Here is a 23,604-nt window from a genome sequence, read left to right as displayed (position 1 = left end):
CAGCAGGATGCACCTTAACTTTCAAAGGTTCTTTGACAATACTTTCTCACACATGCTGAAGGTGAACAGGAAAGTCACTTATTAATGTTTTCATAGCATGATGATGAACATTTTGTACCCAGGAACACACCATGAAGATATGTGAGGGTACAAGACAGAGTAAAACATGGAGTTAGGCAAAAGAATGACATCTTATGTGCCTTCTGTCCAAACAGTCTATACAAAGGTTCATATTTAGTCTTCTAGCAGAACTGATCTGGTTAGTTGCAGAGGAATTCTGGCATCAATACAGTATATATCCTGTGTGGACAATGTAATTATATTTTATACCACTTTTCATGCAAACAAACAAAATATAAAATCTCTCTGGCTGGCATGAAGATGTCACATTTTCTATTTGAAATTATCAGGACAAAAGATTGGTGATTATTTCATTACAGAGAAAATTATAGTAATTTTTCATTAAGAATGAATGATAAAATGGGTGAAGTAATAACTCTTACCTAGTGCAAGTCCCACCATTGTGACATGGATGATAATCACATATTGGAACATTGCAGTTCTCAACATTCCTTCCTTCAAGAGCCTCATCTATGATGAACAGCTCTTTGTGGTTAACTTGAAAATCCCTAATGCATCCTTTAAAGCCATATATCTGCCCAGCACATCGATGAACCTCCTCATGAACAGGAACCTTTCCAAGGAAGATTGATCCAAAGGTGATCTGCAGAAACAAAAAGAGAATTGTCAGAAAAAATGTGATTTGTGATGTTAATGTAAACAATGAAAGAATAATAAATACTGATAAAGGAAATAGTCATTACTTGAAAATGGCCAAAACCTCTGGCACTTCCTGAAGGGATTATTTTAAAAAATGTTATTCTCTTAAAAAAAAAATTCCTTACAAAGAGGATGATTTAATGTGTTTTTGTATTTTCAAATATGTAAGACAACATACATCCCATGAAACACAAATTGGAATTTCCAGCCTTAGCCACAGTGAACATGGTAAGTTTTTTACAGAGATGCCCTCATTCTATTTGATAAGTTGTATGATAGAGGTTTGGTGTAGGAACACAGGAGAAGCTGTAGACTTGAAGATATTTCCTTTAGAACCTGGGACCTACGACCTACGGGACCCCAAGATAAGGGGAATACAGAAAAAAGATTTTAGTTTTTTTTTATGAATGGCAGAAAACAGTCTGCTGTACTGAAGCCCAAGGAAGAAAAAAGGGAACTTTTCAAATTTTCAAAAACCTAGAACATCCTAATAAAGGTGCAAAGAAACAACCACAACTTTTTCGCAGTTGGACTGACCAAATCATATCAGTGCTCACTATGGTAATTCCTCTGTTGCCTGACCTAGGATTCAAGCCCTTAATCATCACATATAAAGGATCTGTGACTCATTTAGCACTCTGAATTCCACTCCTCAAGCTGAGGCCTGACTTTCTGGAATTCTGACATGGGGCTTCATCGTTCCTCAGCTCATTTGCTACATGCCTGCCAATTCTTAGGAACTGAAAAAAAAAAAAAAATTCATAGTTGTGCTATGTGCAGTGATGCTTTTATTTGTACAATACCATTAGTCCAGGAAGAGGGTGACGCCTAGCCCATTCAAGTCAAGCAGGAATAAACCAATGGAATCAGAAATATATCACAGCATGCATAAAACATGTGAGGGGGTTATTTTTAGTGAAGAGGCCCTTTACTACCATATTCAAACAACTGTAAAGAAGTAGAAAAAGGAGGAAAACATCCCATTGATTTATCTGGAATTCACACATCCATACGATATTTGCTTTGCTGTTTCCTGTATTGCTTTTGTCAGTCCTGGAGATATGCTGCTGACAATTTCAAGTGAAATTTGGCAATACAATGAATGTGAATACTGCCAGATTATCCTCTAGTTAGTGTCTTTTGTTTTGAAGGGAAAAAGAAAAACACCTACTTATTTTAGAGCATGGATAAAATTAAATCAGATTTTTCATATCAAAGTAATTCAAAGACATTGGCTCTGCACTTGTTGAATTCATTTCAGATCACTTGACTTTATCCCCTTTCAAACAAAGCCATGAAGCACTGCAATGATAGAAAAGATTTGTAAGTAGTGTTCTCAGACATTTTCTCTCTGCTTGTGAATCTCTTTCAAGAATTAAGCAAAGCATTGGACTGCATAATAAAGTATCTGTCATTAAGAACAGTGTTTTAAACACTGTTCTTGCAACACAGTCTCTTTTATTATTTGGCTTATTTTACAAAAGCACTAACCTTGGGGGCATATCCAGTGTATCACAGAACAACTTCAGTAGGCTTTGCTCAGTTTGTAGCATCACTGGATTTTATCATAAGGTATTAAATGTTCAAGCTCATGGTAGTACACCGTAACACACATTCTTTCTATAAAGCTCCTGTTCTGAATTTAACTGACTTAACCAGAATGTATTTTAAGGAGGCACAAAGAAAGAATTCCTGTAAGTCTTATTAATAACATAAAAGGCCTAATATAGCATTATATCAATAACTTATCTAACACTCATGTTTAACTTTTCAAATACTAATTTGAAAATATCCTTCTTCGTTTTGAGCCTGAGTGGTAAAAAGGACTATCTTGGGAAATAATGGGAAGATATTCATTAGTCCTCTTAGAGAAAAGAAATGTTTTATTTTCTTTCTTTGATTGTGTACTTTGTAAATAGAGGTTCTGGCAGATTAGGAGCAGATCTGTAAAATGTAATAGTTAATCATGAGGATTTGACATTCATATTACATACCACGCAAGGGAAGAAATTCTGTTACAAACCAGCACTGCGTACTGTGAGATGCACATCAAGATTAGCATCTCTAAAGATAACTGGCCTGTCTTCTAGTGAACAAACTTTTAAAGCAAGCTGTCAATCACAGTTCAAATTCTCATCTAATAACACTTTAAATGTTTCATGCAGAAATAATCCTGTGATGAGAGAACACATAACAAAGAGAGGCAATAAAATGGAGACAAAGAATAACTGAAAAATTCAAGATTTGGGAAAGCTGGTCTTTCGTCCATTCAGAATGAGTCTTCTGATACCAGTTTCAAAATGGAGACAGACATTTTTACAGTACTATTCAGAAGCCAAGTCCTAGCAACAATACTGACACCAGATTAAATCACTGATGATTCATAACTGTCCTCCACTAGACAGTGTGGCATGCAACTAAAAAGTAACCAGAATTACTGCTTAACAATATCTCAGTTCTTTCTAATAACCCCATGGCCTTAGGTAAATGACAGTGCTAATATATATTTTTTTAACTCTCAGAGCATCTGTGTCCTTTTCATGGACTTTGTGCAGCTGGAATAGAAGTTTCAGAGTCAAACTAAGAAATTAATGAATATAGAATGGATGCTGGATGTGAAAAGACCTACTAAAAAGAAACTAGGTACATATAATGATATCTGAAGAGGAATTACATTTCATCCTTTAGAAGAAGCTAGAGTACAAATATTCTCCTTCAAAAATAACTCTAGTGCATATGCTGATGAAATTTTCAAAGAAAATATCTATGTTTTGCAGACTCACCTGAGATGCTCGATGTGAGAAAGAAAGTCTGTGCTGTACAGGAGGGTTTCCATCTGCAGCCATTTCAATCATGCAGTAACCTTCAGGACTGCCCACAGGCAACACATAGCTGTAAGGAAACAGAATATCCCATTGCTGTTTATACTGTTGATCACAGAGTATTCAAACCTCACGTGGCAAAGATAGGGTAAAAGAGATGTTCATGCCTCCATAAAGGATGAAAATCTTTGGACGCTACTAATTTCAGTTTCATGCCTACTTGAACTACCCAGGAGACAAAAGATGTAAGTTTCTTCTGCTAATGTCCCTCCTCTATTTGCTTTCTTGCTATTCTTGACTAGTGTTTGAAATACATACAGAGAAAAGAAGAAAGCAATCTTTAAATACATAAGTGGGTATTGATAAATTTTAAGTGCTAACTGTGGTTAACATACAGTCTCCCTAGTGCAGAGGATTGTTGGACTTGTGACATGAATATTAAATGATGCTGAACAGCCTGGGTCGGAATTTCCTTTTCCTGACCTACAAGGGGAGCAGAAATGGAATAAGAAATGAAAGGCTGCATACCTCTGAGCAGAAAAAGTACACTGCGATGCAGTTATCACTACTTGGAAAATGTGTTAGTGCAAACTCTGGTATTGAGCCTCAGAGATAAAGAAGAATGTAAGGTTAAGGGAATTTGTGAAGTAAATACTAGGGGAAGTTCAATAAAGCACTGAGAATTCTTCAGTTTCTTTCTGTTATGAGATTTGATAAAATGCTATTAATATTATCAGCAATAAAAATCCAATCCAAAACCTGATGATTTTCAAAAACAGTGGTTTTATAATTAGAGAGAAAATTTACATAAACGTTATCGTAGCGAATGCAGATTAGGACAATAGTAGTTCACAGATTATTTAAAACTGACCTCTTCTATTTCTGTAGAACTTCTTTCCAATTCCATTTTCATGTGCTTTAAAAGAGAATGTGATGGCTCCCTTTTTGGGAAGCATGTTAAGGTTTACTGACTACATGTACTCTGCACAGGAAGCTCTGCTCAGCCAAATCACCATAATCAGGTTTCCGGAGGATGGCTTCTAACAACAATAATGTTACATTTTTATGGAATATTTCACAAATGTTACACAACAAACGTTAAAAAAGATTCTGAAAAAAATTTATATATTTATATGGGCTGCCAAATTTTCCATTTCTTTTAGCTGAATAAATGACAAAGGACAATGACAGGAATCTCATGAATTGTTTTGTGTTGGGATAGATGAATTTTTATGTTAGGCTATAGACATATGAAAGAGTTAAAATATTTTAAAGCCCATTATGATCTGTACACTGGAAGCATACACTGCTAATCATAGAAATTATTTCAACATTGACAAGGACAAATTTATTCCTGGAGAAAACACATCAAGACGTACCATAGTCTCAAATGGTACCTTTTTATATATCACCACCTGGTTGGTTGTGTGCAGCTGCCATGGCATGATTTATTCCAGGTTATGCCTTGAGCTTTGTGTTTCTGCTCTTGTGTCTAAAGTCTTACTATTTCATCCTCCTGTCTGTAGATTCATTATGAAATTTAGAGTCTCAGTTTTCACCTCTGAAGTTGCTGGGAACATGGTATTGACATAAATAGATATAGTTTTAGCCCCTAATGAATATTTATAAATTCACTGCAGTGCAGTGATTTCTAAGAGACCAGCGCAAAACCAATGCATTTACTAACTTGTCTCATAGCCAGTACATCCACATCAGCAGCTGATGCACACATATTAATAAATCCCACCTTTCCAATGGTTATATCACTGCTGGTTCACAGCTAAATCAGTCAATAGCAATTCATTGACTTTTCAATGTACTCTGCTGCATGAGGTTGAAATGTGCTAAATTATTTCTACTTTGTAAGTATAAAACACTTTTATTATTTTTGAATCTTTCTTTAAAAATCTGAGATATTTGAATGGCATTTTCTATTACCACCTTCTGAAATGTGATCTAGACTCCTAGACTATTCAAATGAGTTTGAAAAATGTTCATTTTTATTTCTAATTTTAGGTCAAAAAAAGTCATACTATTGAGGTATTTTCAACTGCATTCCTTCTTGACAACTCTAAAGTTAGCATAATGTTTTGATTTTGAATATAGGAAGCCAGAAGCAATGCCTGTGGTTTTGAAGATCATCTGATTTGTACAATTTCATTATAAATTATGAATTCAGTAAACTGAAGTTTTTCTGTAATGAACAATGGGTATATTGACAGATAGTCTGTCTCCTTTTTAGGTATTTGGAATAAGGAAAATTTTGGAAAAAATACTTCCACTACTGCGTCTTCCAACCAATTCTTGAAATGTAAAATATTCTTTGAATTTGATTTTTTATTCCTACTCATATTTCAGCTGCTGGGAATTATCTAGGTGAATCAGAGTATAAAGGCAACTTTCTCAAATAAAAGAAAATAAGCTCATTTAAGATTCTCTCTTGGGGAAAACAAACCCATAGCCTTTCCTTGATGCTTTCTACTCTGAGTGGATACTGTAGTAGAGACCTAACACACGCATGGCAAAGCCTACACTCGACCCCTGCCTTGTCCCTGCTTTTCAGGAAGATTTCTGAAGTCTGCTTCTGTTTCTTTTTCTAAATAACTCCTTATATCACATATTACAATGGTCCAGCCCACAAAGAACAAAAGTTTAAGTGAATTGGCAAAATTAATAAAGAAGAATATAATCTAATGAAAAATAAAATACCAGTGAGGTCTGTGTCAGTTTGACCATCTTCAAGTAATTAGCCATCCATTCAGCATTATAAACTTTCGTTGCAAATGCCTGGTGTACACACATTCTCACTGTTTTGCACACATAGTTTCTATTGTTTTGATCCTTTACTAGAGGAAAAAAAGTGGAAAATTAAATACAGGTGCAACTAAAATAAGCCTTGAAGACTGCTTAATACTGACATGGTCTTCACTTAGGTATTTTTATTTTGACAAGCCCAAGTATCATAAATTCATTTTGACAATAACACAGTCATCCCTACTCAGGCATATCTGGTAACCCCTTCTACCTTTAAAGAAATATGTGAGAAAAAAAGAAAAAAGAAAATCCCCCAGTATCTATAAACAACAGCTATTATACAGTGATTTGGATCATTAGATCTTAACTTCACAAAGGACATAGAGTTTGCTTTTTTTTAACATGCAGCAATGAAATCTCAAAGAACAGAACTGATTTTTTTGATGTCAGCCAATAGATTAGTGACCAAGTTGTGAGAATAAAACCACAGGCTACACGCAGGAACCTACTTCCCTGTATTCTGGAGTGCATGTTAGGAATGCTACCACTGTTTTCGTCAGCATTTGCTTCTTTCTCTGTAAGGATTTCCAAGGAACTAATACTTGAAATTTCTCTCTGTCTTGTCATAGAAAGGAAAAACTGTCATTTGAAATGTGAACAAAATGGATATTTTTCATGCTTATGTTACCACAAAATTGGGATGGTTTGAATTTGCTAGATACTTAAATATGCCTAGAATAGCTTTTAGAAAGAGACAGAGCATAGAAAATTACAGTCCAAAAGACAGTTTTCTTAGAAAATTATAAATGTATGAAAAAATGGCAATTAAACCATAAATGCTGTCTCTGTCTTTATTATAGCATTTAAACCAGAAAATGCTACAATATGGACACATGAAAAACTTAATCATATTAGTTTTTTAAAACAATGATGGAAAAAAGGCATTTGAAATATTCTGTGACAGAAATGACCTGAACTAAAATACCATTCATGTTGCTCTATAACCTGGTTATAGTTTTATTATAATCTATGTTTAAATCTGTCTTAATCTTGCAACTGAATAAATGCAGTTGTATTATTTCACGCACCTCATAGAAGACTGAAATCCATTATCCACATTGGAAAAGAGAAAATGAAACTGATGATTTATTCCCTTGACATTTTTTCTTTATTTTTCTAATTAACCTCATATTATGAGATACTGACCTCACATTAAGAACACCCGAGATGAAAGTGGCTAATCACTGACATCTTTAAATTTTGAAGTATTTTTAGTTCAGTGGTGCTTTTTCACTCGTTTAGATGCTGAAGGCATTTCAGTCCATCTGCCTCGCATCTCAGTGGCATATTCCGGCTGCATTTAAAGCCAGCATATTTTTCCCTCCAGAGACAGTGACAGAAGAGAATGCAATACGATCCCTATTGCAGGATAATTTTGTCAGGCACCAGAATTCTGATTCATGCACATGACATTCATAATGATATAAAAAGGATTCACAGGGGATTAAAGAATTGGGTGTGTGAGTAGTTATGGGAAATGTGTATACATGGAGGACATTTGGGCATGCTATGCACAGTAATCTAAAGAGGTCTGGAGCCATGTGAAGCCCAACCTGTTACTGGAGATGCTAAGATACAGGCCTGATGCATACAAATATTTATTTCCACAAATTTGAAACAAGAAGATGTTGAGCCTTCTTATTTGCTCTTGGCTTAGAATAATATGATTTTTTTTCATAGCTGCTGTGGACTTTATATAAAGTTAAGAACTGGAATTACAAAGGATTTACTATTTTTTTACAAAAGACTCATGGACCTCAACAGATGCAAAACAGAAGTTATGTACAGTGTCATTACTAGTTGCATCTTGATTAATTATGTGTATGAACACTGGATTTCTAACAAAGTGCAATGTGTACCTCACACACTCATAACACAATTGTGGATATTAGGTATTGGATTAATTTAGGTCTGGAATTGATAGTCAGAGAAATCCTCTTAAAATAGCTAAGATTGGGGCACCTCTAAATCAAGTGTTACCTGGTATGGTCTTGCTCAAGTAAATGTTTTATCTTAAATTGTCATAGACTACTTCTCCAGGTGGAAATAAAATCATACATTTTTTTTTTTTTCCTTTCAAGCTAGTCACCAGGTGGCACTAAAGGAGCACAGTAGAAAGCATGAATGCAAAGTCCTTACTAATGTCTCTTCTAATAATTGGAAAGACTGACTTAAGCTCTAATTGATAGCATGATTGCTTCAGCTTCCCGTTATATCAAGGGAAACATAGTAAAGTATCTTAAACTGATTACATATTTGACAATATGGATGAGAACAGGTCCAGAGACTGGAACTTCTGGGAGACTTTTAACTGCTTTCATGCATTATAACTACCTAATGTAATCATGTAAAAATGGTGCATTCATGGTTATGTAAACATACTTAAGAAAATTTAGTTTTTAGCAATTATATTTTTTATATAATGCTGAAGGTGCAGCCGTATTTCTAACAGATTAAGGAGAGGTATAGCAAAATTAAAATGTCATATCAGCAGGTATAAATATCCCCAGGCATTATAAAGAGAACCTTTGTTTTTATCCAAGCTAAATAATCATGGTAAGACTGTTTCTGAATAAAGACCTCACACTGCTAGCAGACCAGAGTTTCTGGTCTTCTGAAAAATTATTTTATAATTTTATAAATTTTATAATTCCACAATTGGAGGATTACATTTAGAACTACTTGCTATTTTTCTCCCTACAATCTGAAAAATGCTAGCCCAGATTAACATAGGAAAAAATCCCCACAAAAATCCCTTTGCTAAAAAAGTATTGATATTAAAGACACAAAAGAAAAGTGTCCTGCAAAACACTGAAATTGTGGCTTCATTTGCTCCCTTGATTAACCAGACAAGTTGTCAAGGAAACATCTAACCAACTGTCAAGTACTAGAGGATTTTTTTCAAGAATGGTGATTTTACTTTTGACTGAGCATATTCAATTCACAAGTGTGAAAATATGTATTGTTCCTTGCAGTTTTAATAGTCTCTTTGTACTTTTCCAAAATTCTTGCACTTACTACCTTTTTTCCCCTTAAAAATATATTTTTAAAAAATTAATTGTTATAAAAACTGTATCTTCACTTCCCAAAAATTACCTTTCAGCATACTTCTTCCATGGAAATGTTGGCATGTCTCTTTACCCTCTTCTATTTCAGTAAGGTCAAATTTTAGTGTTTCTTACCAACTTCTACTGCAACACTCCGAAGTGACAATTATAAAAATGAATGCTGCATTTTATGTCTGACATTTTATTTGAAATCAATGAAACATATTTCATAACCTGCAGAAATTCTACATCAATTCTCAGGTTTTCTAGGTGCTGTAAACTGGCCAAACAGTAAAAGTGTTGTGAGAAAGAGAAAAGGAGACCAAGGAGAGGAGTAGATAAAAACAAGGAAGATGAAAAATCCCAAATTACTTTGACTCCTAAACTCCTAAAGTGTCTTGCAGTAGTCCCTTGATGTCCCTTTCTTTAGGAAAAAAAAACCAAACCACACACAAAAAGAGGTATGTGAACTTTGGGAATGCATTAGGGGATGATAAACTCCCAGCTGACCCTGAACTTGTTTGAAACTTGCTGCTCCAGCTGTATGTACATAAATCTCTGGGCCCTGATGGGACTTATCCCAGAGTACTGAAAGATGCGGCCAGGGTCATCACAGGATCTCATTATTTGTCAGTGGTCTTGGGAGTCTGGAGAAGTCCCAGTTGACTGGAAGCTGGCAAATATTGTTCCAGTTTTCAAGAAGGGAAAGAAGGAAGACCCCATTAATTATAGGCCTGCCAGTCCCGCTTCAGTGCCTGGTAAAATTATGGAGGAGTTTATTCTGGGAATTATTGTAAAACATCTGAAAGACAGCACCATTATTGGCTGCAGATAGCATGGGTTAATGAGGGGAAATTCTTGCTTAACCAACTTAATCTCCTTTTAGGACTAGATCAGTTGACCATAAAAAGAGAGTAGATGTGGTGCATTTATATTTTAGCAAAGTTTTCTGTACTATTTCTCACAGTATCCCCCTGGATAAAATGTCCAGCACACAGAGAAGTCCATAATACATTGGCTGAGCAGTTGGCTCAGAGATGTAGTAAATTGGGTTGCATCAGGTTGGCAACCAGTGGCTAGTGGGTTCCTCACAGCTCAGTTTTAGGGCCAGTGCTCTTCAATGTTTTTATAAAAGATCTGGACACAGAAATTAAATGTACATTAAAGTAAATTTTCTGATGACACTAAACTAGGAGGAGCTGTGGACTCCTTCAGGGGCAGAGAGGCCTTACAGAGAGATCCGGATAGACTAGAGAGTTGGGCAACTACCTACCATATGAAATTTAGTAAGAGTGAGTGCCAGAGTCTGCACCTGGAATGGGTAATTGTGGTTATACATACGGACTGGGGGATGAGAGGCTGGAGAACCGCTCTGTACAAAAGAAATCTGAGGGTTTGAGTTCATGGCGAGTATGAGCCACCAGTGTACCTTGGCAGCCAAAGGGGACAACTTGGGTTGCATCAGGCACATCATCATGAGCCAGTTGAGGGAGGTAATTGTCCCACTCTACACTGTAGTGGAGCAGACCCATCTCAAGTACTGCATGCAGTTTTGGAGATCTCAGTAAAAGGATATCAACCTCTTACAGTGTGCCTGAAGGAGATTGACCAAGATGGTGAAAGGCCTCAACAGCATGACTTAAAAGGAGTGTCTAAGGTCACTTGGCTTGTTCATCTTGGAGAAAAGAAAGCTGAGGAGTGACCTCATTCTCAAGGGGAGCAGTGTAAGGGGAGATCCCGATCTCTCTCTGGTGACCAGTGATAGGACACAAGGAAATAGAATGAGCTGAGCTGCACCAAGGGAAGTTCAGATTGAACATTAGGAGAAAGTACTTTACTGAGAGGGTGGTCAGTCACTGGAACAACTTCCCCAGGAAAGTGGTCATAGCACCAAAGTGTCAGAGTTCGAGGAGCATCTAGATGATGCTCTTAAGTATGTGGTTTAATTTAAGTAGTTTTGCAAGGAGCAGGGAGCTGGAATCAATAATCCTTAGGGGGCCCTTCCAATTTGAGAAAGTCAAACAATATCTTTTTATCATAGAATCATAGATTAATTGATTGGCTTGGTTTACCTTGCCAAATACTATCTACTTTGCACAGAAAATGTAGTTTCTTTACTTAGTGTTGGTATACAGTTTTTTCATACATTATACAGAATCTAAAAAAAACCCCAAATCAATGTTTTTGTAGAAGCATATTAGTAGCTGAAAATGGTAATATCAACATTAGGTGAAACAGATACTGTTTATGTTATGTTCTACTTAGCTTGGTTTGTGCTTCATTTACTCCAGTTCTGCTAGTCCAACAGTCAAGTTTATGATCCTTTAGTAGACTGGCTAATGGGACTCTCTAGTGCATATATTGCCAAGAATACTACAGGCAGCATACACCCAAGGATCATTTATTTCAATGGAATGCTTTTCTTCAACATATATACTTTATGAATCATGACTTTAAAGATATGTGTTCCCAGGCTGGATCTTTAAAGAAAAGTGTGAATTCTGCTTTTAATCATATCTCTGCAATTCCATTGACTTCACAGGGACTTCATGGGTGTGAACAATACATCACTGTGCTGTGACAACCAACTGATAGACTGTGACACTTCCATTTCACACATGCAAGAATGGGAATAACACAAAAATACTGGAATAATTAGTACTAACACTTATGCAGAGTTTTGAAGTTGCAACAAAATTGAATTTTTATCATAATCATTACCATAGTCATTATTGGTTTTGTTCATGATCATGACAGTATTGGAAGAATATATTGTTACAAAATTGATCCTGGCAGTAAACGCCAAGTCCCACAAAAACCTTATGTCCTAATCTGATTTTCAGGACACCCACTTTGTACATAGAAGAACACAGAATACATAGTGTGCTTGCTTTTATGTCCTGACTATTCTCTTGGATCATAGCAGGCTTCATAGTATATTTTGTGGGTTTTTTTGTCTGTTAGATGAATTAATTGAGATTTCACTGCTGATAAAAACCCTGTGTTTCTAAACCCAGTAATCCACCTTCAAGACTGAATACAGTTGCTTTCTCCTGTTTCTGATTGCACTGTCTCAGGTTCAGGTACCAACTGGGTATCTGCTGCACCTGAACAAGGCTGTTTTAATTTTCATTATGGCTACCTTTAACTTCTCTTTGAGCCTACAATATAACAAAGAGAAAAACTTCTACTCTTCTATTCTTTGGCGCTCCAGAGATGAACACTCCTTAGGGAAGGTGCTAGTAGTCTTTTGCACTGCTCATTCTTGCCCTCTAATCTGGCTTCTCTAATTCACTGATTTTTAATACAGATGTAATTGCATTCTAGCAATTTTATTAAAAATTATATAATGTCAGAAAAGAAAGTTGGCCTTCCTCTTTCAGTAAAAAGCCTCCAGCTAAAGCTTATGCAACAACTAATACAAAATATGTAAGACATGAAAATTCAACTATGATCTTCACTGAAAGAATATTCTGGTGTGAAAAGAGTAAAACCCTTTTTATGAAGAGCCTTTAGATAATAAGTTCTGACCAGTTCTTCCCTTAAATGGAGATGAAATAATTTCAGTGAACAAAATGGCAGTGCTCACCTATTACCTTAAAAGTCATATGCGTTCCTGTCTGAGAAATGGGAAAAAATTGTCTAGGGATAATACGTGATACTAGGGTATTAATTTAGAAAAAGCCAAAATAGTCATCAAATGCAATGATGCAATATTATGCTGATGAAGTCTGGAAGAAGTTGGAAGATTTCTGTTAAATAAGAAATAAAATTTGATTTCATGGAACATATGAACACAAACTTTAAAAGAGTACCCAAAAAATATTAACTCAGAGATGTTTTACTCTCAAGAGAAACATGACTCTCTAACGACTATCAAGCATTTCCTCCTCTGCAAGTACAAGATCACTTGTAGGTAGAGTGATTTTGAACACAATGGAAAGGAGTCTTGTATCGTGTTTCTCTTTAAGAAAAATTTAATATCAGTAGAAGCAGAGTATAACTCCATACAAGAAATATTCAGTATTACCTCCTGGTGAGCAAATTAACACTGTTGTAAGCCTGGCAAAATATGAAAAAAGCACTTGGTAAAACTTCAAACTTCAAAACCTGTCTACATTGTTGCTCAGGTATCACATCTTAAAACTATTTTTATGTCACTTATCTACCTACCAGGTAACTGAATCTCATGCATATGAATAGATTGGTGAAAATAAAGAGAAACAAGAGAACAGTTTATGTACATATAGAAGCAATAGTCTCGTGTGAAGTGGCTATGAGATACGAAGTTTGAAGAAAATATACATATACACTTATTTCTGACAACAACCAATGTTCAAAAATTTTTCTTATGCATACACAACTTATGTATGCATAAATGGTGCTTTATAGAATGGTTAAACCAGAACAAGTAAAAGAATAAAGGAAAATAATAACATATCCAAACCACCATATTTTGAGGGGGGTAAATTTCCCTGAAGATAATTAAAAAAAAGGTAAAATAAAAAAAATGCTGAGGGTTCAATTATCCTAACACCTCACCAAGAAAATGCCACAAAAAGCCATTGGAAATGTGCTTGAAGAGAGACATAGTAGGCAATGTCTTCAAATTATGTCTCCCTTTCCCTGAGGAGGGCTATCACTCCCAGCAGCAGAAGGACTCTTCTGGAGCCAGCAACAGCTTGGTATTGCACTGGAGCATAGGAATGAATTATCATGTTTAACCACCTTCAGATAAAATCTTCCATTTATTGTCTTACATAAGTCTGATCCTATGAATGAAAATTAGGAAGCCACTTGACATGTGAATAAAGCTGTATCAATGCAGTGCTGTACAGATAATTGCAATACTACAATGATCTCCAGTTGAGGATCTTTTCTTACCAATTACAGACAGAAGAAATACAATGATCAGTAACATATATTACTTCTACCAGACAGCACTAATTAATTTTCTTTTGCATACTCTGATGGTCTAAAATGAACTGTTACCTCCCCTCCACATGGGAAAACTAAGAGGAAAATAGGTTAAACAATGTGGTTAATGAGAAAGTGACTCTTCAATTTGAATGCCAAGAAAAGGAACAATTTATATACTAGTACAGAAAATCCTGGGTGGACTAGAGAATAAAGTCCTTCTATTGCCAACTAGTGCAAACCCTGAGGTTGAGGCTGGCATATTTGCTAATACTCAGGACCAAGAGAAATTCTGCTGTATTTCAGTTTTACACATATAAGTATCAATAAAAAAAAAGTGTTTTGCTTTCAGACTCTTTAAGGTTCATGTCCTCTAATCCTCTGTAACCTTAAGTCTTTGGACTTTGGAGCTACTCTCACATTTCTCTACTTACGACTTAGGCAAGCTTTATGCGCCAGCTTCTCATAGTGGTAGTCAAACAGCCTGTTCTTGGTCTCTTCTGGTGACATTCCCAGAAGCATCCCAGTAGGAAAACCAATATAGGCAGACACTTAATCTCTCTTATAATTCAGCAACTACTGCTGAAACAACTATATCCTCCACTTGACTCTTCAATAATTGTCTATGAACATCTAATTCAGTTGAATTACATTAAGATCAACTGAAAATATGGCAAAAGAATGTAAGACATAATGTAAGGGCATACAGAGCTAAAGGCAGCCTCCTAAAACAGGATATTTAGATCCCCACTGTATTGCTTAATTCAGAAAATTATTATCTTGTCTTATTGAAGGTGCAAACATTTGTTATTGCCAAAGAAATGTTCTCTATTTATGACAAGAATTATCAGTAACATATTATTTGTATTAAGCATTACTTATGCTGTCATAAAGAAAGGGCCAGGGACAACTGCAGGGAAGGGTTATGCACTATTTGAAACCCAGCTAAAACTGGGAATGAATAATTGATCTTAGTGTCTTGGGGTGACTTTATGATGTGTATTCCCTATCGCTGCTCTATGCCCAGAAATTAATTTTGTGCCTTTCTGTGCCTTTAAACTGAGCCTGAGAGGGGGAAGAGAAGAAAAACGGAGTGAACTTTTGAAAACATTTTCTCAAGGACACAGACACAGTCTCCTCTGCGTTCTCCTGCTGCAGCAGCAAGAGCGGAGGAAGCACCCTGCTTGCTCGTCATCCTGCTTTTGCCTCCTTTTCTCTGGAGGGAGACGGAAAGTTGAACTTTGTTTTTCCTGGGACTTTGGTTTTTCACTTCTCTTCTGGACTGTTTCAACATCAGAACACATCGGGAGAATTTTCCACCAAGGCTGTGGAGGTTGGCCCACATAGACCCAGCTCTGAGGAGGAGGAGAGAGACCACATCTAGAGAAGGACTCTGAAATCTTCCCAGGTTTCTCTCCACAGTGAGAGGTTTTATTATTTAGCATTATTATCCTTTTTCTGTGTGTTTGTTAAGTAAATAGTTTTTTTATCTCTTTTACTTTCCTCTGAGAAAAAATTTTTTTCCCAAAGCTGGTGGGGGAGGGGTGGTTGTAACCTGCCTTCTATCAGAGGATATTCTCCTCCAAATTTGTCCAAACCGGCATACTTAGTAAGCTGTAACACCAGTCAAGAGAGTTATCTCTGTGCCTCCAACCCTCACCAACATTGTGTCTCTCCTTTTGATGGCATCAGTAAGAAAGAAGGCAAGGCCTTGTCATCATAATCCCTTCAGGCCCTCTTCAGTACAGGTAAGAATAACTGATTTTTGGAGAAATGTGAGGCATCATTGCTAAAAGTGCTGGGCATGTTACAAATCTACTTTCACAAAGCATGAGCAACTCACCTGAAGTCAATAATACAAGGCAGAAATTACTCCCACTTACCAGATTTAAGATTTGTTGATTTGTGAAGTCTAATGGCCACACAATGTAACCAATTCATTGTACTTTTAAAAAAAATTGTTTCTTTATAGATACTTATTACTTTGAACACACAAAGGAACAGAACAGGGCAGATCTCTGATTTCAGAATACATGCATAAATACAGAATTGAACAGAACTTGAAGCTTACTGTTGTTATCTAAACTGATTAAAGTTCTCTACTCATCTTTATCTGGACAAGACTCATTAAATGTTTTGTTGCAGTCTGCTTTTGATAACACATATGCTGTGGTTTTCCCCATCAGAATGAAAGTATGAGCTTTAGAACTGCTCTGTCAAAGAAATTAAGATTCTCACAATAATTTCATATGAATTTTGTACTTGAACCTCTCTAAATCAAAGCATCCAACATGAACAGCTAAGAACATTTTATCAAGCTATAACCATCTATTTTTAAAGAAAAAAGAAACTGCTTTATGGTGGTATGTTTATACACATTTTAGCTGCAATCTTGAATATACATGAAAGTACAGGATTATGATGCCTATTACCTATTTGAATATCAAAAGGTAAAATATAGATTATAATGTCAGTTGTATGTGCTTCAAGAGAAACTACCTAAATAGCCAGATGTATGTCTCCTAGTGCATTACAAATGTGTCTCCTGTTTTTTTCAGTCACTTTGTTCAGTGATATTTTTGAGCTGAAATGTATTATTTGGAAAATAAATACTGCACAAGATTCAAGAATATTAACTGCAAAAAAGAAAAGCAAGGTAAATATAAGACATTTAGCTTGTATGTGTAAATGCGTGTTCACAGGCCACCTTTCAGGAATTTTTTGGTTTTTTTTAAACAAGATAGATTACATTCATCAGACTGTAGAAACAAAAAATATGAGGTTTTCATGGAAAAAGCCAATCTTGTATGATGTGAAATGTGCCACATTTCTTCATGGATAGTCAAAATCATACATAGGCCCTTTAACAAGATTAAATTTTATGAATGCAAGTCATTAAGGAAACTGTGGAAGTGTAAACAAGCACCACAATGCCTGTTACTGTGCATGTAAAATCTGGTTTTGCTCACAGATGAGGTTCTTTATTTCCTGATTTTGATGTCCAATTTTCCACTTATATATTATAAATGCAACTACACACATACTGAATTTGGAAATATTAGAAATCATTTCACTACAAAACCACCCTGTGATTAACTATTTCATTTCAGAGACATGCTTAGTGTTACTAACCATGTAGATAATTTAGATCAAGATTCAAGCACTGAAAAATGTATCAATTTATCAGAATTAATATTTCTAACTGACAAAAATTAACTTCAGATTAAGTTGTCTCTAATTAGCAACAAATTAGGTTTACCAATTACCAGTTATATTCTCTTCTTTATAGTGTTAGCCCTAATGAAAAGCATTTTAAATCAGAATTTGCAGAGTGGAAATCTCTGCAAACTGGGAGAGTTAGTGTTCATTATCCTGAAATGTAGGGAACTCTAAAGTGTGGGATCCAGGCCTGTCTCATACTCTGTCCTGCTCCCTACCAGCTTATTCTAAATGTTGCAACTCACCACCTGAGCATGTCTGGCAGCCTCTGCAGTCAACAGTAAAAATAAACAAATTGCTGAAGTGGCCGGAATGACCCTGAAGGACAGACAATTTTTAGGCACTCTAACACCCAAGTGTTCTAACAGAGTGTTAAGAACAGACAATCTTCTATTATGGCCCACTATAAAGCCAAAGCATACACTGATTTTTACATTTGACACAGAATCACTGAACGGGCCAGGTTGGAAGGGGCCACTGGAGGTCATCTGTTCCAACATCCCTGCTGAAGCAGGGTGCCCTAGAGCATATTTTTTGTGTTTGCATCTGGATAGCTTTTGAGTATCTCCATAGAAGGAGACAATGCCCACAGTCTCTCTGGGCACCCTGTTCCAGTGCTCAGCCATCCTCACAGTAAAGAAGCTCTTTCCCATGTCAGGTGGAACTTCCTGTGTTCCAGGTTCCGGCTGCTGTCTCTTGGGTGTCTTCTGTATGTTTGTATTCATGATTATAGCTGACCCCTTTACAGCATTGCCTTGCCAAAGGTTATTTTTTGTGGTTTGTTTGTTTGTTTGTTTGTTTTTTACTGCAATAGATAAAAGAATACTGCACTCTAGAAAAATGGATGGTAGCGTGATCTCATAGTGGATATCATTTGGCTCAGAGGATTCAGTACTGATCAGTAATTAGGTTTCATCAAATAGTCTGTAAAACAAGAAGTCTTGCTTTAGAATGAAATAAAATCAAAAGAGTTGTCTTTCATTTCAAGTCACTCTTTAAATCTTCAAACACCAAAAATACCAAGAACAAACCAAGCTTATTAAAAACTGATCAAACTAAATATATCAACATATCCCAGCCTATATATCAGATACTTGCAAGGTTTGGAAAAGAAAGTTGTCCTTCAAATTTAAATAGAAAAGGAAAAATGGAATAATTTCAAATAATTTTGTATAGCAAAAATACTTCTAATGTGGTCAGAAGAGCATCCATGAGAGTATACTTCAGACGTGCCTCTAAGGCAAACCCTAGGAGGTTGTGCTGGAAGATTCTTTTCCTCTGAAGGGCCCAATGAAATACTTATTTCCCTGGGTCACACTGAGAGCTAATGAAAGCCATGAGTACTGACTGCCAGATAGACAATGCAATGCTGACCAACAAATTTTCTACCCACTTAGCTGGTCTGGATATAAGGGTATTAGGAAAGCCTTGAAAGGAATGTTCTATCTGAATGGCACTGTATTTTAGGAAACAGCTTTACCTATCCAATATAAGTTATCTTTAGAAATTACTTTAGTCTTCATCTATGCACCTCAGAACTTTGTGACTAATAATGAATTTTACATAAAAAGGTCTCTGTAAGTCTTGTATCACAGGGAAAAAGCTGAAGCAGATGGAACAGACTTGTCCAAGATGTTGTCTGAAGAATGCCAAATATGTCAGGCAATGAGTGCAAGTTCTGTGATTGTCATGCTTTTATTGATCGTACATGAAGTTAGTAGAAATTAGAAAGAATTAATCTAAACAAAACTTGCTTTTAAAGGACATACCCATTGCACTTACTAAATTGCAGCAGTCAAATACTTGCCTGTTTTCAGTCAATATTAAGTGCTTTGGTTAATGATGAACCTGGAAAACTTTGCTTGCTGTCCATCTGCCTCTCATTTGTGTGCCAGAGGAAGAGAGTTGGCAAGTTGGAAGATAGGGTGAGCAGCTATTGCACTCGCCCCCCCCCCCCCCCCCCACCCCCCAAACCAACAAAACAAACAAGCAAGCAAACAAAAAAAAACCCAACCAATATAGGCTACTATTTGGTCAGGAAGGAAAAAAACCCCATACACCTGTGCCTGACATATGAAAGGCAGGACACCTGCTGATGATTCAACTATAATATGTGCTGCACATAATTAAATAAACAGAATAAATTGCGTGGGGAATCAGTTACGAGAAATCTACTTCATGACTACTTATGTTTTAATTTACCCTGCCTTCCTTTTGTCATCCTTTTTTATTCAGGAAAGGTTGAGGGAGCAAAGGAAGTTCTGTGTTTGTCCACTATTGTCACTGCTTACAGTTTGGGTAGGAAGGGAAGAAACAGACCTTATTTGGTTTGAATCAGATACAAACTCTACACTGACATAAAAAGAGAGTATGATTATTTCTAGAGGGAAAACTGCAAAGGAAAGAGCAAAAAGCTTATTAAGCAAAGTCTTTAATTCTCATTTTTGTTCAACTGAACATTTTGGAATCTACTATCCATGATAATGATTTAAGGCACAGTATTTTTTATAGGAGATGCTCTTTGTAGCTCATAGAAAACCATCCTCAGCTATATGGGATTAAAATGAGCAGGGATACTCTCAGCTACGGACATGTAAAATATTTCAAACAATTGAATATGCAGTTTGGAAGAATAAAATATGTGAATTTTTGTCTACTTTTTGTTTAAAGGTATGCAATGAGATTTTAAAAGTACAGAATATGTACATGAAGTTTTCCCAGTTACTAGGCAATTTAATTTATTTCATCCACTGAAGATGCAGCAGTACTATGCCATGAAAGTTGCAGGTCACAAAACGTTAGTTCATGTTTAGTTCAAGAACTTGTGTAAGGTGAGATGAAATACACTAGCTTCTTGAAGCTCATCTTGAATTTAAACAGAACAATTCTGTGCTGCTTCATTTCCTACTTAATGCAGCTGTAAATGTTTTTGGCCATTTGGTTTTCTGTATTCAGTACTCAACCTTTGGTGTACTTAACTGTCTTCCTGCTCATAACTGAGAAAAATGGCAACAGATTTTGAATAGTTTAAAAATAAAAAGTACGAAAGGAAAAAACACAAAATATCATAGCAAGAATTCTAAGTGAAAGCAAAAATACATGCTCAGAATTTAATCACTACTATAATACTACATGACAAAGGAGATAAAAGCTACCAAAAAAATCCCACAATCTTGCTGCCAACTTGTCAGAAAACATGATCAGCTATAATAAAATTTTTATGGAAAATTACTTAATTACTTTAAATCACAAAGCAATGATATGAAGTGAACTAATCTGACATTTTTGGATACATTGCATAATGTTTGTCTTCTACACATTAACTCTTCAGAATAAGAATTAAAGGACTTTCCAAGACCTAGGCCTCTTTTTGGATCCAACTGCCATATTTGCTTGAGTCGTAAAATATTTCATATTTTGTAACATCTATTGTTAATAAGGGACAGTTTTATTCAATACGAAAGTGTGCTGCTACCAAAAATAATGGTGCCCAATTGATGAAACTGTCCAGGGAGTGTGACTAGTGATCTGACCTGACTAAAAACAAAATTCCCAAATCCCCCAAAAGATAATTTTTCAGTCAGATCAGCAGAATTTCTACAGCAGTTTGCAACTAATAAAACCAAATTAATCACTCTTCTGTTCAATTGCTTGCTTAGTAAGACTGACATTATCTTTCTGAACAAAAAGGGCTTTAATAACAGATATTAATTCCAAAAGCTGTAAGATGCTGACTAGTGTAAAATGCACAAGAAAATAAAATATCACAGATATTATATTGTCTGAAAATACATTATGCTGAAATGTAACATATGCAATATTAGACAGCCATTTGCCATTCAATATGAATGAATATTCTTGTACTGGAAAGTGTGAATACCTAAATACCATATGATTACTTTTTAGATTCTGAGACTTTTTGCAATTTTTATTAGAGACAAAGCAAATGGTCATGCTGACTGAATTTGTCTATTATTAAATAGAGAATTTCACAATGATTAAAGATGGGGTTCTGGAAAAACAGAAAAGAAAGAAAGAAACAAAACCCCACAAAATAAACCCAAAAACTTTCTGGCTCAAATTTGAAGTTTCAAAGGAAACATGATGAATTTATATGGACTTTAGAAAGCATTCATAGCCCTTAGAGTGGAGACTGAGTACTTAGCAAGACCAACAATACAGCATTAACCTCAGTGCTTCACCAAACTGAGTTCTAAAATTGAAAAACATGGATATACATCTGGCATAGGCTGCTGCTGAGATTATTGTCTGCATCAAGCAAACAGAAACTCCACTTATATGTCACCTTGAGTCTTTTTTTTCTTACATATCCCCACCTTAAATTTTCAGTAAAACTGCTTGTGTGCCTGCTTCTCTCCATGGGAATTGAAGAAATGCCATTTACAAAGTGGTAAGATAAAAGTTCCACATTCACTACTTCCATGAAATACATTCAGAAATCTCGAAAGATTACAGGGTTAAGTATTTTGTTGAAAAAAATCCATTAAAACAAAGTGATGTGTTCTTCTCTTTCATTAAAAGTGAAGGAAAAACTCACAGTCTTAATAATAATCAGTGTCTTCCTCTTTGGCTGGTTGGGAAAGAATGCTCTTCGGCCAAGGAAAGAAATGGTCAGAACATGCCTTGGCTTATGTCAGGCACAGGCTGGTGTTTAGTTTTGTATTTTTCACAACATTTGCTGTTGAACAAAACTTATACCTGCCCCAGAAGGCAGGCAAGCATAATCCTGTTATTTTCCAGATGGATGAACAAAAGAGGTTGCAGAAGATTGTTTCTGACAGTGTTGGGAACAAAACCCAGGGGCCAAACCACATGTCAGATTTACATAAAATGTATTCAAATCAAGAGAAAATGTATTTTCTGAAGGTGTTTTGAATGGCTGCTGAGTAATTTAGTAGCGGCACAGCATGCTACGCTGTAGCTCTCACATTCACATCTTTCATTACTACTGGTCTGCTAGGTGCTGGCAGCTCTGACAAGACAATGTGAACCGTAGCAGGGATAAAACAATTTCTGTGACAATGTATAGATCCCTAGTCCTGGTGTTCTCACTAAAACCCTTCAGTGCAGCAGGAAGTCACATCCACCGTCACTGCAAGCAGCAGAGCACTACTGCAAATCACATATAAGCTGCAGAAGAAAAACCACAGGGACATGTATCCCAAGGCACAGATGTGAATTGGTGCCATATGAACGCCATTACCCCAAACAGGGAAATGTACAGCAAACATGTGATACTGCACTTGAGCAAAGCCTCCAGAAAAGGCAGTCAACAACCTGAAGAATAATTTTATTTTAATGTACTCCAAACATCTAACAGTTACATGTATATTTAATACAGTTCACTTGAAGTGTGAGCTCAAATGCAGATTTGGCATTATATAAAGTTTTGCTATTTTATAGCAAAGCATAGGGTTTCCACAGATCCAGAGAATCTGTCTGCAAACTGTTAAAACAGTTACTTTATCTGGAAGTACTCTCTAATGCAGCAATATTTTTCGCACCTCTGGAAAGACCATAGCACCAGCAGTGTGAGACAATAATTGCTTTTCTATGTTACTATATGCTAACACTTACCATGTGACTACAAGAATTCTACAATATACTCATATTTACATTCTGTTGAACAACAGAATACAGTCTTATCCAGCACAAGACAGCACTACTTATAATTTAAATAAACTGAAGAGGTCACGTATCTGTTACAAAATTTTGACTGCACAACTACACTTGGAACGAATGCAGGAAAATCATGTTCAGTATCACTTCCCTGTTCCTTCTGAGGTGGGTTGACCTCAGTCAGCTGCCAGCTGCTCACCCAGCTGCTCTCTTGCCCCTCCTTCTCAACATGACAGTGAGGGTGGGGAAACATGATGACAAAACTCCTGGGCCAAGATAAAGCAGGGGGATCAGTTACCAATTATCATCGCAAGACTGACATGGGGAAAATTTATTTAATTTATTGGCAATTAAATAGATTTGGA

General features: G+C 36.0%; 1 protein-coding gene across 3 annotated transcripts in view; it reads right to left on the bottom strand.

The window, feature by feature from the left end:
• EYS (eyes shut homolog (Drosophila)) overlaps positions 1 to 23,604 on the bottom strand; it is an 859,267-nt gene that overhangs the window by 108,375 nt on the left and 727,288 nt on the right. For all 3 annotated transcript variants that reach the window (XM_017739228.1, XM_017739229.1, XM_017739230.1), the window contains 2 exons: positions 3,564 to 3,672; positions 504 to 724 (listed from right to left, as the gene is read on the bottom strand). In XM_017739228.1, the coding sequence (XP_017594717.1) occupies positions 504 to 724; positions 3,564 to 3,672 (330 nt within the window). The remainder of the gene's footprint in view (positions 1 to 503; positions 725 to 3,563; positions 3,673 to 23,604) is intronic.

The sequence above is a fragment of the Corvus brachyrhynchos genome, unplaced genomic scaffold (assembly GCF_000691975.1).
Source record: "Corvus brachyrhynchos isolate BGI_N302 unplaced genomic scaffold, ASM69197v1 scaffold136, whole genome shotgun sequence".
NCBI lineage: Eukaryota > Metazoa > Chordata > Aves > Passeriformes > Corvidae > Corvus > Corvus brachyrhynchos.
Note: the sequence above shows the minus strand (reverse complement) of the source record. Positions and strands in the feature narration are given on the sequence as shown.